Source organism: Elephas maximus, chromosome 3, assembly GCF_024166365.1.
Source record: "Elephas maximus indicus isolate mEleMax1 chromosome 3, mEleMax1 primary haplotype, whole genome shotgun sequence".
Taxonomy (NCBI): Eukaryota; Metazoa; Chordata; class Mammalia; order Proboscidea; family Elephantidae; genus Elephas; species Elephas maximus.
The window spans coordinates 15459883-15475347 of record NC_064821.1 but is presented as its reverse complement, the minus strand read 5'-3'; the positions used below and the strand labels follow the sequence as shown (position 1 = coordinate 15475347).

Below are 15465 nucleotides of genomic sequence, written 5' to 3'. Positions count from 1 at the left end.
ACCAGAAGGATGTTTACCTGTGTTTTATAGACTATGCAAAGGCATTCGACTGTGTGGATCATAACAAACTATGGATAACACTGCAAAGAATGGGAATTCCAGAACGCTTAATTGTGCTCTTGAGGAACCTTTACATAGATCAAGAAGCAGTTGTTAAGATGGAACAAGGGGATACTGATTGGTTTAAAGTCAAGAAAAGTGTGCGTCAGGGTTCTATTCTTTCACCATACCTATTCAATCTCTATGTTGAGCAAATAATACAAGAAGCTGGACTATATGAACAAAAACAGGGCACCAGGATTGGAGGAAGGCTCATTAACAACCTGCGTGATGCAGATGACACAACCTTGCTTGCTGAAAGTGAAGAGGACTTGAAGCACTTACTGATGAAGATCAAAGACCACAGCCTTCAGTATGGATTACACCTCAACATAAAGAAAACAAAAATCCTCACAACTGGACCAATGAGCAACATCGTGATAAACGGAGAAAAGATTGAAGTTGTCAAGGATTTCATTTTACTTGGATCCACAATTAACAGCCATTCAAGCAGCAGTCAAGAAATCAAAAGACACATTGCATTGGGCAAATCTGCTGCTAAGGACCCCTTCGAAGTGCTGAAGATGAAGATGTCACCCTGAAGACTAAGGTGCACCTGGCTCAGACCATGGTATTTTCAATGACATTATACGGGTGTGAAAGCTGGACAATGAATAAGGAAGACCAAAGAAGAATTGACGCCTTTGAATTCTGGTGTTGGTGAAGAATATTGAATATACCAGGGACTGCCAAAAGAATGAACAAATCTGTCCTGGAAGAAGTGCGGACAGAATGCTCCTTTGAGGCAAGGATGGCGAGAATGCGTCTTACGTAATTTGGACACATTGTCAGGGAGGATCAGTCCCTGGAGAGGGATATCATGCTTGGCAGAGTACAGGGTCACCGGAAAAGAGGAAGACCCTCAAGGAGCTGGACTGACACAGTGGCTGCAACAATGAGCTCCAGCGTAACAACGATTCTAAGGATGGCGCAGGGCCGGGAAGTGTTTCGTTCTGTTCTGCGTAGGGTCGCTATGCGTCACAACCGACTCGACGGCACCTAACAACAACAACAACAAGGTGGAATGTCATGGATTGAATAGAAAGGGATGAAACGCGTTTACGAAAGTCACAGCCCAGATCCGATGGAGGGGGAGGTTCCCTGGGGTGTGACCTCTATCACCTTTTATCTTCCAAGAGATAAAAGGAGAGAAATGAAATTAGAGAGATATAGGGACCTCATGACACCACGAAAGAACTGCCAGGAGCAGAGCACGTTCTTTGGACCCAGGGTCACTGTGCTGAGAAGCTCCTAGGGAGAAAATAATTGATGACAAGGACCTTCTCCCAGAAACAACAAAGATAGAAAGCATTGCCTGGGAGTTGGCACCCTGAATTCAGACTTCTAGCCTCGTAGACTGGGAGAGAATAAATTTCTTTGTTAAAGCCATCCACTTGTGGTATTGCACTTATAGCAGCACTAGATAACTAAGACACTTAGTGAAGTAGAGGGTTAGGGAGAAAGAGGAAGACCTTGACAAGACAGACTGACACAGTGGCTGCAACAATGGGCTCAAACACAGCAACAATTTTGATGATGGGGCAGAACCAGGAAGTGTTTTGTTGTGTTGTACCTAGGGTCACTATGAGTCAGAATCAACTCGACAGCATCTAATAACAACAACAGCCACTATGCAAGGCAGGAACGCAAGCGGAAATCTATATACAACTTTTCACTGCAGCACTTTTCACAAGAAGCAAAAGATGAACACAGCCAATATGTCCATCAGCAGGTGAATGGATACACAAACTTTGGTACGTACACACAACTCCACAGGGTTTTCAAGGCTCTGACCTTTCAGAAGGAGATCACCGGGAATGTCTTCTGAGAAGTCTCTGGGTGGGTTTGAACCCCCAAACTAGTAGATGAGCAATTAACTGTTGGTGCAAGCCAGGGACTTCCAATGGAATATTACACACACTCCCAAAAATGAAGTCTTGATGCATACGACAACATGGATGAAGCCTGAAAACACCAAGCTGAGAAAAGTCAGTCAGTCAGAAAAGGAGAGATGCATTCTGATCTCACTTATAGGGCAGAAGCAAATATACACAAAGCAAAGCTTATTAGTGGTTACCAGGGGTGACAGGGAGGGGGAAGGAAGAGTTTTTGATTAGGATCATTGAGTTTATGTGAAAGGTAGTGGAATGATTTCGAACATAAACCGTGAAATGCTTGCACAGCTTGAATATAAGCAATGTAACAAATGCACATGTAGAAATTGTTGAAATGGCGTGTTTTATTATGTATATTTGCAACACAATAAAAAAAATAACATGAAGATCAATAAAAAGGAAAGAAAAGCTCTGTGGAATTCTCGCTCTACACACACACACACACACAGACACACATTTTTCTTCTAAAAAAAATGAGTAAAGAATCCCTGAGAGCAAAAAGCACAGTCAATTACCCCCCATTTTTATTGGTCCATTTCTTGTGGTGACCTCATAAGGAGCCAATTCTTTGGAACTCCAAGCCCCTATATAAGTCCCTGGAAACCTAGGTTTGTGGTCTTTCTGGCTCAGGAAGCTCCTTCAGTGACCTGAGACATCGTGACCAAACTTGGCTTATTTTCTCTTTAAATTGTGGTTTTTCTATTTCCTCGCCAGCTATTCTTATTTTCTCTTTGTTTTTCCTCATTTGCATTCATTCGTTTTTCATTTTATTCTTCCTTTACATCCTCAATTTTTCTTTTTTTCTATGTACTTGTTAATTTTTTTATCATCTTACCATTATTGTTTTATTTTGTATTTTTTCTTATCCTCATGTTATTTATTCCTTTTTTGAATCTTTCTCATTGATTTCTTGTTTTGTTTATATATACAATTTATCTTATTTTTATCAGTTTTTAAAATTTTACTTCCTCTTTTCTCATTTTACCTTTTTGATTATATTTTAACTTTTTCTCATTTTTTCCATATTTCATTAAGTTTTTAGTCACCACTTTTTAGGGTTTTGGGTTTTTAAGTTTTTAATCCTACCACCAGGGCACCTCTTATCCCAAAGCCCGCTACGCCTTCGCACCATAGCCAACATGCTGCAGAGCCACTTAGCCTTCTCTGCTGTGGAGGAAACTCATGTGGGACGCTACCACCTCCTCAGAACCATCGGCAAGGGGGCATCTGCCAAGGTCAAGCTGGCCCAGCACATCATCACCGGCCAAGAGGTAGCCATTAAAATAATTGACAAGATCCAGCACACGTCCTCCGACCTCCACAGACTATACAGAGAGATAGAAATTATGAAGGATCTCCATCATCCAAATATTGTAAAGCTGTTTGAAGTCATAGAGAATGAGCACGCCCTCTATATAGTGATGGAGTATGCAAGTGGAAGGGACCTCTTTTACCACCTAGTGAATCATGGCTTCATGAGCGAAAAAGAGGCCCAAACGAAATTCCAACAAATAGTGTCAGCGGTGAAGTACTGCCACGACAAGAGTATTGTTCATAGGGATCTGAAAACAGAAAACCTACTATTGGACAAGCGAATGAACATCAAACTTGCAGACTTTGGTTTAGGAACTGAATTCACCCCAGGGAGCAAGCTGGATACCTTCTGTGGCACTCCCCCTTATTCTGCCCCAGAACTCCTTCAGGGAGAAAAGTATGACGGACCCCCAGTGGATGTGTGGAGCCTGGGAGTCATCCTATACTTCATGGTAACTGGATCTCTGCCTTTTCGTGGGAAGACCTTGACGAAGCTGCGAGAGCAGGTGCTGCAGGGACAATATCACGTTCCCTTCCACATGTCTAGCCAGTGTCAACACCTGCTCAGTAAAATTTTCATTCGTGACCCAAGAAAGAGAGCCACGTTAGAGGACATCCTAGCACATCCATGGATGAAGGTGAGCCATGAAGAAAAACAAAAGCTCTATGTGCAGCCACTCCCAGACTACGATAACCACTGGCACACTGAGGTGACGGTGAACACGGGTTACGTGCAGGAAGACATTCATGACTCACTGTTGAACCACAATTACAGTGATGCGAACGCCACCTATCTGATCCTGCGTCACGACACATATGAGATTGACAGCCACACCAGCACCCTGGAACCCCAGGCTGAAGCCCATTGCACCGATAGCCACACTCCTTCCTCATCCCACGAAGTGCCTCCTACCGTCTGTCCTAAACCCAAACAGCGTAGTTACACCGAGCCCACCATTCCCACCTTTGGTTACTACATCCGCGATGCTTTGAACACTCTCTCTGAGGGAGGGATGGGGACCTCCATGGTGTCTACTTCTCCATCATTCTCCCTGGCCCTGGCCCACCTGCGGCAGCAATCTACCACAGCCTGGGCACAGCCCAACCAGGACTCTGACCTGTATGCCAAGGGGAGAAACAGTGAGGTGCCACAGCCCATCACACCACCCCAGTGTGTTTCTGTGCCTTCCTCCTCAGCCTACACCATCAACGAGAGTGCCGGGGCCCCGGAGAAAACCAGTTTTACCCAGGGAATGTCAAATCTAAGCTCCGCAAATGAGGAGCACGTGCTTGAGTTACCTGACCAGCCGAGTTTGCCCCAGACTGTGAGTCTAGCCTCTTCCTCTGAGGAGCAGGTGCATGAGTTACCTGACCAGCCGAGTTTGCCCCAGACTGTGAGTCCAGCCTCTTCCTCTGTCAGCAGCCAGGGCTGGAAGCGGGCCACTGGGAGGTTCTTTAAGCTCATGAGAAGATGCCTTTGTTTTACATATGACAAAAAGGACCACAAAGCATCGGACAGCAAAGCTGCACAAATGATCAAACCTCAACAGGCCAAACCACGCTCTCTCAAATTTACCTGGAGGATGAAGATCACCAGTTCCTTGGAGCCCGACGAGATGCTGCAGGAGATCTGTCAAGTGTTGGATGCCAATGGCTGTGACTGGGATCTCACACACAAATACACACTGCTGTGTATGAATGGCACACCAGGACAACAGGACTTCACTCAGTGGAGGATGGAGGTGTGCACCCTGCCTCGGAGGACTCTCAATGGGGTAAAAGTGAAGAGAATTTCAGGGACCTCTGAGGCCTTCAATAACATTGTCTCAAAAATCACCAGTGACCTTGCACTTTAAAATGGGGGCAGCAGCTGCCTGAGAGAAAACAGGAGTTCCAAGGTTTAAGCTCCTCTGTAATTTTGAAGGCAATGTTCGGAAAACCCACCTAAAAAAGGTGCCCGAAATTCACTTCACTTGAACCCTGTTGAGCAATCATCAAGGCAGTGTGCATACCTTCATCCTCCACTGCACAAAGTCCTCTTGGCCTGCACGTCACGTGTGCACAGCAACACATATGCCCGGGAGACATCCCACTCGCAGCTGTTGGCATCGCACACTTGGCAGATCTTCCACATCATCTCGTTGGGCTCCATGGAGCTGGTTCCTCCACGTAAACTTCAGCGACAACAGCTTGGCCTCTCCAGGTTTAAGCACTTCCACCTCGTCTTTGCTCTCAGATTCCTACAGATCCGCTGCAGCAAACATGAAGCAAAGAATTCATGAAAACAAAACAAACACTCCCAAATTCATCCGTTCAGACAGACAAAGGAAAGCTTGTAATAGGGAAAGCCACTTGATTCACTAACACGGCCATCGAGATCTCTCTGGAGTCCCTTGGGATGCACTGAACAGCAAACCAGAAAGTTGTCGGTTTAACTCCACACACAGATGACTTGAAAGAAAGGCCTCCAGTCTATTTCTGAAACATCTTGAAGCTGAAGAAAATCAGACCAAGTCCACAAGAGCCAAAGTATGACCTTGAGCTTGTCCCACCTGAATTTAGAGACCATCTCAAGAATACATTCACTGACTGAACACTAATGACCGAAGACCAGGCGAGTTGTGGAATGACATCACATGTTCTTCCTTGTGAAAAAATCTGGAGTTTAGCCATCAAATTAGATCCTGGGCCATGCGAAACTCAACATGGAAGACTTTCAAGTGGGCCTAAGTATTTCAAGAATAGGCATCAATTCTATTATACATTGGATCCTTTTCTGAACCTGTTTATTGTTTTCAGAGGGAGACCACCTGCCCTATCGTCTCCACCCTAGGAGAAATTTTTCTAGCACACCCATTTATAGAACTTTAGTAGCCTTGGAGGTGGCATGCCAATAAATTTTGCCCAAATTGACCTTGCTTCTCAGCTTTTCATGGTTGGCTCTGTCTCCTGTACAGTGACATGTCTATATTTTTTAACACTGGGTATCAGTTTCCAACAAATATTTCCGTATTAATGGTTTTGGTAGGCCTAGCACACACTGGAAGCAGGTAGTTGTCAATTTGGTTAGACTCTCCCACGTGAAGAGTGCTTAGATAGCTCCATGGGATTAAATCCATTTTCCATAAGAAATTGCTTTGCTATAACCCCCCAGCAGCCATGCCTGATTACTGGGGGCACAGCCACAATTACAATTCCTATAGGACATACAAAATACTGAGTGTTATTTAAAAAAAAAAAAAAGAAACTTGTGTTTTGACAGTGTGAGAAGGTTACATTAGGGAAGAACTTCCAAGCTAGTTGTAGTTCCTGATTTTTTGAGACATGCTTTGGTCCACCTAATTTATACCATATACTTTACCTTCCTTGCATGTACTGATGAGTGACCACTGCCCTTGATCACTTAGTTAGTGGGATTCATTTCTGCCTCAGGAAAAGGGCTTGTACTGGTGGGGGAGAGAGAGCATTATAATTAGTAGGAAAATAGGTCAATACTTCTCAGGGCCTATGGTTGACAGGATTTACATCGTGAAAAATATGTAGTGCAGCTTAAGAAAGAGCAAGAGCTTGCCAAAGTGATGCGGGGGCGCTCCAAATACTGAGTTCCAATCACTTAAGCCTGTCCAGAGTCATTTCTCAATTTATTGTCCTGCTAAATGGATGGACCCCCATTACCAAATTCTACATCATTCCCAATATCTCCTCCTTTTCCTTCTTACTATTTGTACTGAGTTAGAAATATGTGGCGCTGAGCTGGCAAACCAAGACATGTAATCCTGCAAATAACACTGAACAAATCTCAGTGGCCCCCTGCCATCCCTCGCTGCTGACAGAGGGAGAGGCTGGGCTCACAATCTGAGGCAAACTCGGCTGGTCAGGAATCTCTTGCAGCTTCTCAGCATGCAAAGAGCTTAGTTTTCACACTCCCTGGAGGAAACCAGTTCCTTCTGAGCTCCACCACTGCTGCTCATGGTGTGGGATGAGGAGGAAGCCTCACAGACACACTGGGAAGATGTTCTAAACTGCAGCACGTCACTGTTGCTCACCCTGGAGCACACTCCAGAGTCCTGGTTGGGCTGCACCAAGTCTGTCCTGGATTCGTGGTATATGTAGGACTGGGGTGGAGAGACTGAGGTACAGGTAGATGCCATGGAGGCCCCTGATCCTGAATCAGATAGACTATCCAAAGCATTGTGGATGTTGCCCTGGCCAAGGTGGTCTTCACTTAATTTGTGGAATGGTCAATTCCGTGTTTGTTTGTGAAAACGTTGCTGTTCACAGAGGGCACAGGACTGGCCTTCTTTCTCTCCAGGGTGGGTTGTTCTTATGCTTCTGCTCTTCTGCCCTGACCCCTGGTCCTCCTCAGGCCGCATATTTTTTGGCATAATTGCAAGAGGAATTTTAGGTACGCCTCATGGACTAAATTATGTCCCCCCCAAAAAGTGTGCATCACTTTAGCTGGGTTATGATTCCCTGTATCTTGTGACTGTCCTCCATTCTGAGATTGTAATCTTATGTTAAAGAGGATTAGGATGGGATGGTAACGCTATCCTTACCCAGGTCACACCCCTCATCCAATGTAAAAGCAGTTACCCTGGGGTGTGGTCTGTACCACCCCTTATGTCTCAAGAGATGAAAAGGAAAGGGAAGCAAGCAGAGAGTTGGGGACCTCACACCCCTAATAAAGCAGCAACAGGAGCGAAGCTCATGCTTTGGACCTGGTGTCCCTGCACCTGAGATGCTCCTCTATCAGGGGAAAATTGATGAGAAGACCGACAGAGAAAGAAAGCCTTCCCCTGGAGCTGACACCCTGAATTTGGACTTTCAGCCTACTATATTGTGAAGAAATTAATTTCTCTTTGTTAAAGCCATCCACTTGTGGTATTTCTATTACAGCAGCGCTAGAAGACTAAGAGAGCTAGAATGGCAGCCTCGCTCTACCTCCTCTGCTTGGGTTAGCACAAGAGGGTACACTGTACACCATGGGATGAAGATCCACTGCAGGCTGCTATGGCCCTCTGTCTCAGGTGTTTTACGACCAGGAGCAAATAGATGACTATCACAACACTGTACTTTGGCATCATCAATAAGCACTGAATCTCTCACCATGTGTAACACATCACCTCAATCCACTGACGGTCACTGTAATCTGGGTGTGGCTCCACATACAGCTTTTGTTCTTCATGACCCACCATCATTCACGGATGTGTCAGAATTGCCTCTGAAATACCTCTCTCACTAGGGTCATGAATGAAAATTTTGCTCAGCAGGTATTCATACTGCATAGTCATATGGAAGGGAAAGTCCCTTCACTACCTCCTGCCATAGTATCATGAAGGTATTTCCAACAAAAGGCAGGGATCCACCTACCAACAAATACAAAATGACTCCCAGGCTCAACACATCCACTAGGGGGGGGCCTGTCATACTTTTCTCCCTGAAGAGTTCTATGGCAGAATAAAGGAAGGGAAACTGCCACAGGAGGTATACAGCTTGTTGCCCAGGCTGAATTCATTTCCAAGGTCAAGACCTGAAAGTTTGCTGCTCCTTTTCTTATCTAATAGTAGGTTTTCTCTTTTCAGGCCCCTCTGAACCATACACTTGTTATGACAATCCTGCACCGCAGGCACTATCTGGCAGAATTTGGTGGCTTGAGCCCCTTTGTCCCTCATCCTGCCATGAGCCCTTGCATGATGAAACACCTCCCCTCCACTTACTTATTCCATCACTATGTGGAGTGTGTTCTCATTCCTGATGACTTCAAACAATTTCACAGTAAACACTCCCACAGCTCCATGAAGGCATTTCCACCAAAAGGCAGGGATTCACTCACCAACAAATACAAGATGACTCCCAGGCTCCACCTATCCACTGGGAAGTCCGTCGTACTCTTCTCCCTGGAAGAGTTCTAGGGCAGAATAAAGAAAAGGTATGAATGAAAGCCTTCATAATTTTAACCTCTCAGGATAGTCTATGGATGCTGCAGGAGGTTGCTGGGTCTCCCTAACGATCTCACCTTATTCCCAGTGAGAAGAGCTTTAGCCAACTTCACCTTGGTGAAGGTACCTTTGCAGAGGTTTTCGAGCATTTGGTAGTCTTACACATGGGTCTCCTCCTCAGAAGAAATGGCCGAGAGGCCTCTGCATCATCTCGGACTTGGGTCAAGTCTTACTTAGCTTAGGGCCAATGGGTCCCAATACAGGATTCAGTGGTAAAAACTGATGACTAAATAAAAACTAGGCCCCTGGGTGGCACAAATTGTTAAGCCCTGGATGACAAGCCAAAAGGTTAGTAGTTCAAACCCACCCAGTGGCATCTCCAAAGTAAGGCCTCGTAACTGACTCTGAAAGGTCACAACCTTCAAAACCCTGTGAAACAGTTCTACTTTGCACGTTTGGTGTTGCTGCGAACTGTTATCTACTCAACAGCAACTAGTAACATGCAAATAAAAACTTAATAAAAGATGAGAAAAAGCATATAAAAACTAGAAAAAAAATACAAAATAAGAAAATGAAAAAGTGACAAAAATCAGTTTTATTTTGGGGGTTAGTCTGTGGAGGTTGGAAGAGCTCTGCTGGATCTTGTCAGTGATCCTGGCTCTGAAAGTGGCCACGTTTGGATTCTGGCCTACTGAGTTCCAGTCTCTCATTCAGAGCCCTACCAAAGGGCAATGTTAAAATCAATCAAGTGGGTAAGTTCAGCAAGACACTGAGATATGTTATATGAAGCTCTCACCCCACCAAAGGGGGAAAAGAAACCTAGAAGGTGTTGCTACCCTGTGAGTATCCTGAAAAGAGTCAACAGTTGACAAAAACACAGCAAATACTGAATCAAGGAAAAGATGGCTTTAAAAAGGTAAGGCAACTTTGTGGTCTCTTTTCTTGCCCTTGCCCCATCTCCTCCCCAACTCAGTGGTCATCTTATAGTAGCAGCACTTGCTTCTGATCCCAGGGTGGGACCCTGTTCCTGGCTCCAGTTAGAGTACAGAAAATCATTGTGTGTGTCTCTTCTAATCTTTCTGGGGGATGCCTGAAGGACTAATGCAAGGACCTTGTCTCTTTGACCTAACTTACGACCCAGGCTGCTAAGGTGGCAGGCATTTATAAGGAAAGATTGCAAGGGGAACTAACAGCCCATAGAGGGCTCAGGCTAAACAGTATGCTCAAAACATACGATATATAGCCTAAGGCCTAAAAGCCAAAAATGGGAAGTACTTCTTTGGAAAATCAGGATATTCAAAAGCAACTGTGTGTTTGGGGAAATTGAGCAGGCTACAAATACCTAGAGCAAAATTTCTGTTCAGAAACTACCCGAGAAAGACCTACACTTTTTCTCACTCTATAAGTGTTTCAGGAGTGCCCCAGCACAGAGCCAATCTGCACAGACTAGGAGAAGTATTTGTGGGTTTTGTTTTGATTTTTTGTTTCTTTCTTTTTTCTATGTATTTTTAGCTCCTCTCATTTCAAAATCACTCTAAAAACACTAGATGGGAATTTCCATTTTCCATTCCACTATAAAAGGAACTTGGATGTCCCTTGCATGCTCACAATAAGAAAAACCTGAAAAGAAACAACTCTTCTTAGCTCTGTCACAGATCTGAACTCACAGAGCAATCTGCTATCCCAGAAGCTGGAGATACACATGCACTACTACAAAGAATCCCTGCTTACTGGGAACAGAGAATGCCACCACCGTTACTTCCACCTCCTGACCTAGAATCATATGTTATTAGGTGCCGATGAGTTGATTCCAACTCATAGCAGCACAATGTGACGGAGTAGAACACCGCCATAGGATTCTCTAGGCTGGAAACGTTATGGAAGCAAACAGCCAAGTATTTTCTTCTATGGAGTTGCTGGCTGGTTTTAATCAACACCCTGTTGGTTAGCAGCCATGTGCTTAACTATTATGCCACTAGGGCTCCTTACTTCAATGCTAATTGACTAATCCCTGGAAACTGAGAGAGAGAAATTTCACAGGGCCTACCCTTATGGTTCCTTCACACTTCGGTGAATTTCTCATAAAGGAGACTCACTAGGTTTTCACTGTCAAACTGTAAGAAAAAGTCTCTCATAATTCCAGTTGGAAAAAAAAAGTAACCAACTGCAAACACTACTTTGTTCTTGACAACGGTCTACCCTTAAGGGAAACGGTTCTACCACCCTTTCAACCAACCTAACCAACTTCCAATTTTTAGAGCCTAATAGACTTGAGGAAGGGGAAATACCAAACACCATCTAACATGCCACGTAGGGGGAAAACTGCCTAACTTCAGTCCTCATCAAACATACCAAAAAAAAAAAACAAAACCCAGTGCCGTCGAGTCGATTCCGACACATAGTACCCTATGGGACAGAGTAGATCTGCCCAATAGCGATTTCAAGGAGCGCTTAGCGGATTCGAATAGCCAACCAATTAGCACCCGTAGCACTTAACCACTATGCCACCAGGAAGTCCTCATCAAGCATAGCCTTGACAAAAACGTGGAAACACACACAGACTGAACAGACTGGGTAAACAACAGGACAAGGCTCAGATATGGCACCTTTGTTAGAAATATTAGACCAGGAAATTAAAATAGCTATGATAATATGATAAGGGCTCTGGGTAAAAAGTGGACAACATGCAACAATAAAAGGGTAATGAAAATGAACAGACTGAAACTCAAAGAAATACTCAAAAAAATATCAGAAATGAAAAACACAGTAACACAAATGAAAAACGGCACTGATTGGCTTATCAGTAGGTTGCACATGTTTAAGCAAAGAATCAGTAAGGTTGAACATTTGTCAGTGGAAACTTGTCAAATTGAAAAGAAAAAAGAGTGAAAGAGAATAAGAAATGGGGGACAATCCCAAAAAGTCTAACATATGCATAGAGAGAATACCAGAAGCAGAAGAGAAAAAGGAATACAGGAAATATTTGAAGTTTTAATGGCACAGTATTATCTAAAATTGTTGCCAGACACCAAATCACAGATCGAGGAGCCCATAGAACACCAAGCAGGATAAATACTAAAACATCTAAATCTGGGAATAGGATATTGAAAGTGCAGATAATTACACAAAGAGGAAAAACTTACATAAACAAGAGGAAACAAAAACAGTATACCTATAAAGGAACAAGGATTAGAATTCATCAGACCTCCCCAGAAACCACGCAAGCAAGAAGAGTGTGCAGTGATTAACGTAAAGTGTGAAAAGAAAACTCTAGCTGAACACAAGCTAAACAACAGATGTTTCAGTGACCACCTATAAACAAGAATACATTCATTCCAAAAAGTCACTAAACAAATACAGTAAAATAACCTTCAAGAATTTAATTTAAAAACATTAAAAGGGAAAGGTGCATAATCTGATTTCCAGGTTACCACTTTATAATATTAAAATGTCCACTTTAAAAAAAATATCACAACGCATACAAGAAAAAGAAAATTTGTTCCATTCAAAGGAACAAAATAAACTGACAGAAAACATTCCAGTCCACACATCACACTTACTAGACAAAGACTTCAAAACGACTGTCTTAAATATGCCTAAAGAGCCAAAACCAAACATGGAGAAATATCTAAAGGAAATCAGGAAAACTATAAAAGAAAACGAGGCTATTAATAAAGAGATAGAAAGTATACAAAGAAACCAACAAAAATTCAGCAGCTCAATAGTGCAACCACTGAAATAAAAATTTACTAGAGAATGCAAACATTTCAGAAAGAAGAAGAAACTATCAACAAATTTGAAGACAGGGGTATTGAAATTACTGAGTCTCAAGAGCAAAAAAAACTAAAAACAAGTAAACAAAGCCTATGAGATCTAGACACAATCCACATGACCAGCACTGCTACCCACAAAGGAGAAGAGGGGGAGAAAGTGACAAAAATCATACCTGAAGAAATGATAACTGAAAAGTTTCAAAATTTGATGATAGATGTGAATCTACAAAACTAAGGAACAAATTTCAAGGAAAATACACTCAAAAAAACAAAACAATCGTATTAAAACGGAAATCTAGAACATCACTCTTTTTCCAATAGCATCTAAAAAAGAAAATACTGACGAATAAATTGAACTTAACAGTCAAAAGCTTATACACTGAAAACTACAAACTACTGCTGAAAGAAATTCAAGAAGACCTAAATAAACGGAAAGGAATACCGTTTTCATGCAATGGAGGACTTAATATTGTCAAAATGGCAATTCTACCAAATCCATCTACAGATTCAGTGTAAGCCCGATGAAAATTCTAAAAGCATTTTTTTACATTAACGGAAAAGCCAAACCTCAAGTTCACCTTGAATTGCTAGAGGCCCTGAATAGCCAAAATAATCTTCAAACACACGGATCAAAGTCACATGACTCACACTTCTCAACTTCAAAACAATTGTAAAGCTGCAGTAATCCAATCTGTGTGCTATCGGCATGTGAATAGACATACAGACCAACAGAATGGAATTCAAACTCTACAAATAAACCCAATCATATCTGGTCAATTCATTTTCAACAAGGACGCCAAATACATTCAAGGGGAAAAGAAGACACTCTTCAACAAATGGCACAAAGAAAACTGGAATTCCACATGCAAGAGAAGGAAGCTCAACTTCTACCTCACGTCATACAAATAACTCAAAATGATCACTGAACTAACTAAAGATAACAACTAAAGTCATAACATTCTTAAATAGAAGAGATTACAGGGATTTGGCAATGGGTATTGACATATGACAGAAAAAGCATAAACAACAAGATAAAAATTGGATTATGTGCAAGTTACAAATTTTGTCCATCACTGTTTAGGAAGCATTGAGTTTGTGTTTATAGGACAGAAAATTTGGCAATGGATATTGGTGACAGTTGCACAACATGATTGATGTAATTGGTGTCACTGAACTGTGTACGTGAAGATGCTGAATTGCAAATGGTTTGTATAATTTCACAACAATAAAACAGGTAAAAATAATCTTTAAGAAGTAAACACGTTCTAAGGCAAAAACAGACATTATCAAGAAATTAAAAAGAAACCTTAGGGGGTGGAGCCAAGATGGCAGAATAGGAAGATGCTTCTATCCAGCCCTCTTTACAACAAAGACCTGAAAAACAATGAAACCAGTATATTTGTGACAAGCTCCGAGCCCTGAGCATAAAAGGCAACCTTAGACAGGAACTGAGGGGCAGGGGAAGGAAGAGACCGTTCAGAAGCAGACAGGAGTTACCGGAGCTGAATCGCGGGGAGCCCTCAGGCACCATTCCTGGAGCAGAGCGGCTAGGCAGTGGCAGCTCCGCTTCCAGAGCAAGTCCCGGGGCACACTCACCTCCTCCTGAGAAGCTGCCTAAGTGTGTCCCGGGGGGAGGGGCCACGGAGGCCGAAGGGGATGGGGTGGGGCGGGGCACAGTGGGCGGGGCCGAAGGGTGGGCAAGGAGAAGAGCAGTGACTCCTGGGGCCAGGGTCACAGCACCTTAGGTGCCTCTGGGAGGAGGCAAGGGAATTGAAATGGGAGAATCTGGGAACAAGAGCTCTGCCCATTTTTAAATTGGGTTGTTTGTCCTTTTTGTTGGTCACTGTCATGAGCTGTATAGATATTATACATATTTTGGATATTGTACCCTTATTTCCCAGATAGTTTCCAAAATTTTCTTCCATTCTGTAGGTTTTCACTTTCTTGATAATACTCTTTGATGCACAAACGGTTTTCATTTTGTTGAATTCCAACGGACCTATATTTTCTTTTGTTGCTCACATTTTGGTGTCACATCTAAGAATCTCCCTGAGAATCAGCCATTGAAAACCCTCCGGAACACAGTTGTACTCCGACACGCTTAGGGTTGCCATGGTCTGAATACCCTGGATGGCAACTGGTTTTTCTCTAGGCTCTTTCTACTGCCTGTGTTTTCTATCTCCCTCTACAGGTGACTTTCTGTAACTTACCACAATTCCAGGGGTCCTAGTAGGAGCACAGGAGCCCATTAGGCTTATCGCCAAAAAAGCTGGGAATTCTCTGCCTTGTTTTCAGTACCTGGGTCAATAGATAGGTCATGGGTTCAGCCCATCATTGTGCACATATTAATGTGAGACTAGCTTCTGGATATTGCTAATAGATGTCAGTGGTTAAGGAACTAGAGTCACATGTGAAGTTTCAGGAAAAGGCCAGCCAGGAGAGGGC

The 15465-nt window shown here is 43.2% G+C and overlaps 1 protein-coding gene across 1 annotated transcript; it reads left to right on the top strand.

The window, feature by feature from the left end:
- Window positions 1-3133: 3133 nt before the first annotated feature.
- On the top strand, window positions 3134-5164 carry LOC126070907 (serine/threonine-protein kinase MARK2-like). Its single transcript, XM_049875238.1, has one exon. The coding sequence runs from the start codon at window positions 3134-3136 to the stop codon at window positions 5162-5164; it is 2031 nt and encodes a 676-aa protein (XP_049731195.1).
- The last annotated feature ends 10301 nt before the right edge of the window (window positions 5165-15465 follow it).

Excerpts from the sequence above, each read along its gene's own strand:
- LOC126070907 (XM_049875238.1), top strand. The coding sequence starts at position 3,134 with ATGCTGCAGAGCCACTTAGCCTTCTCTGCTGTGGAGGAAACTCATGTG.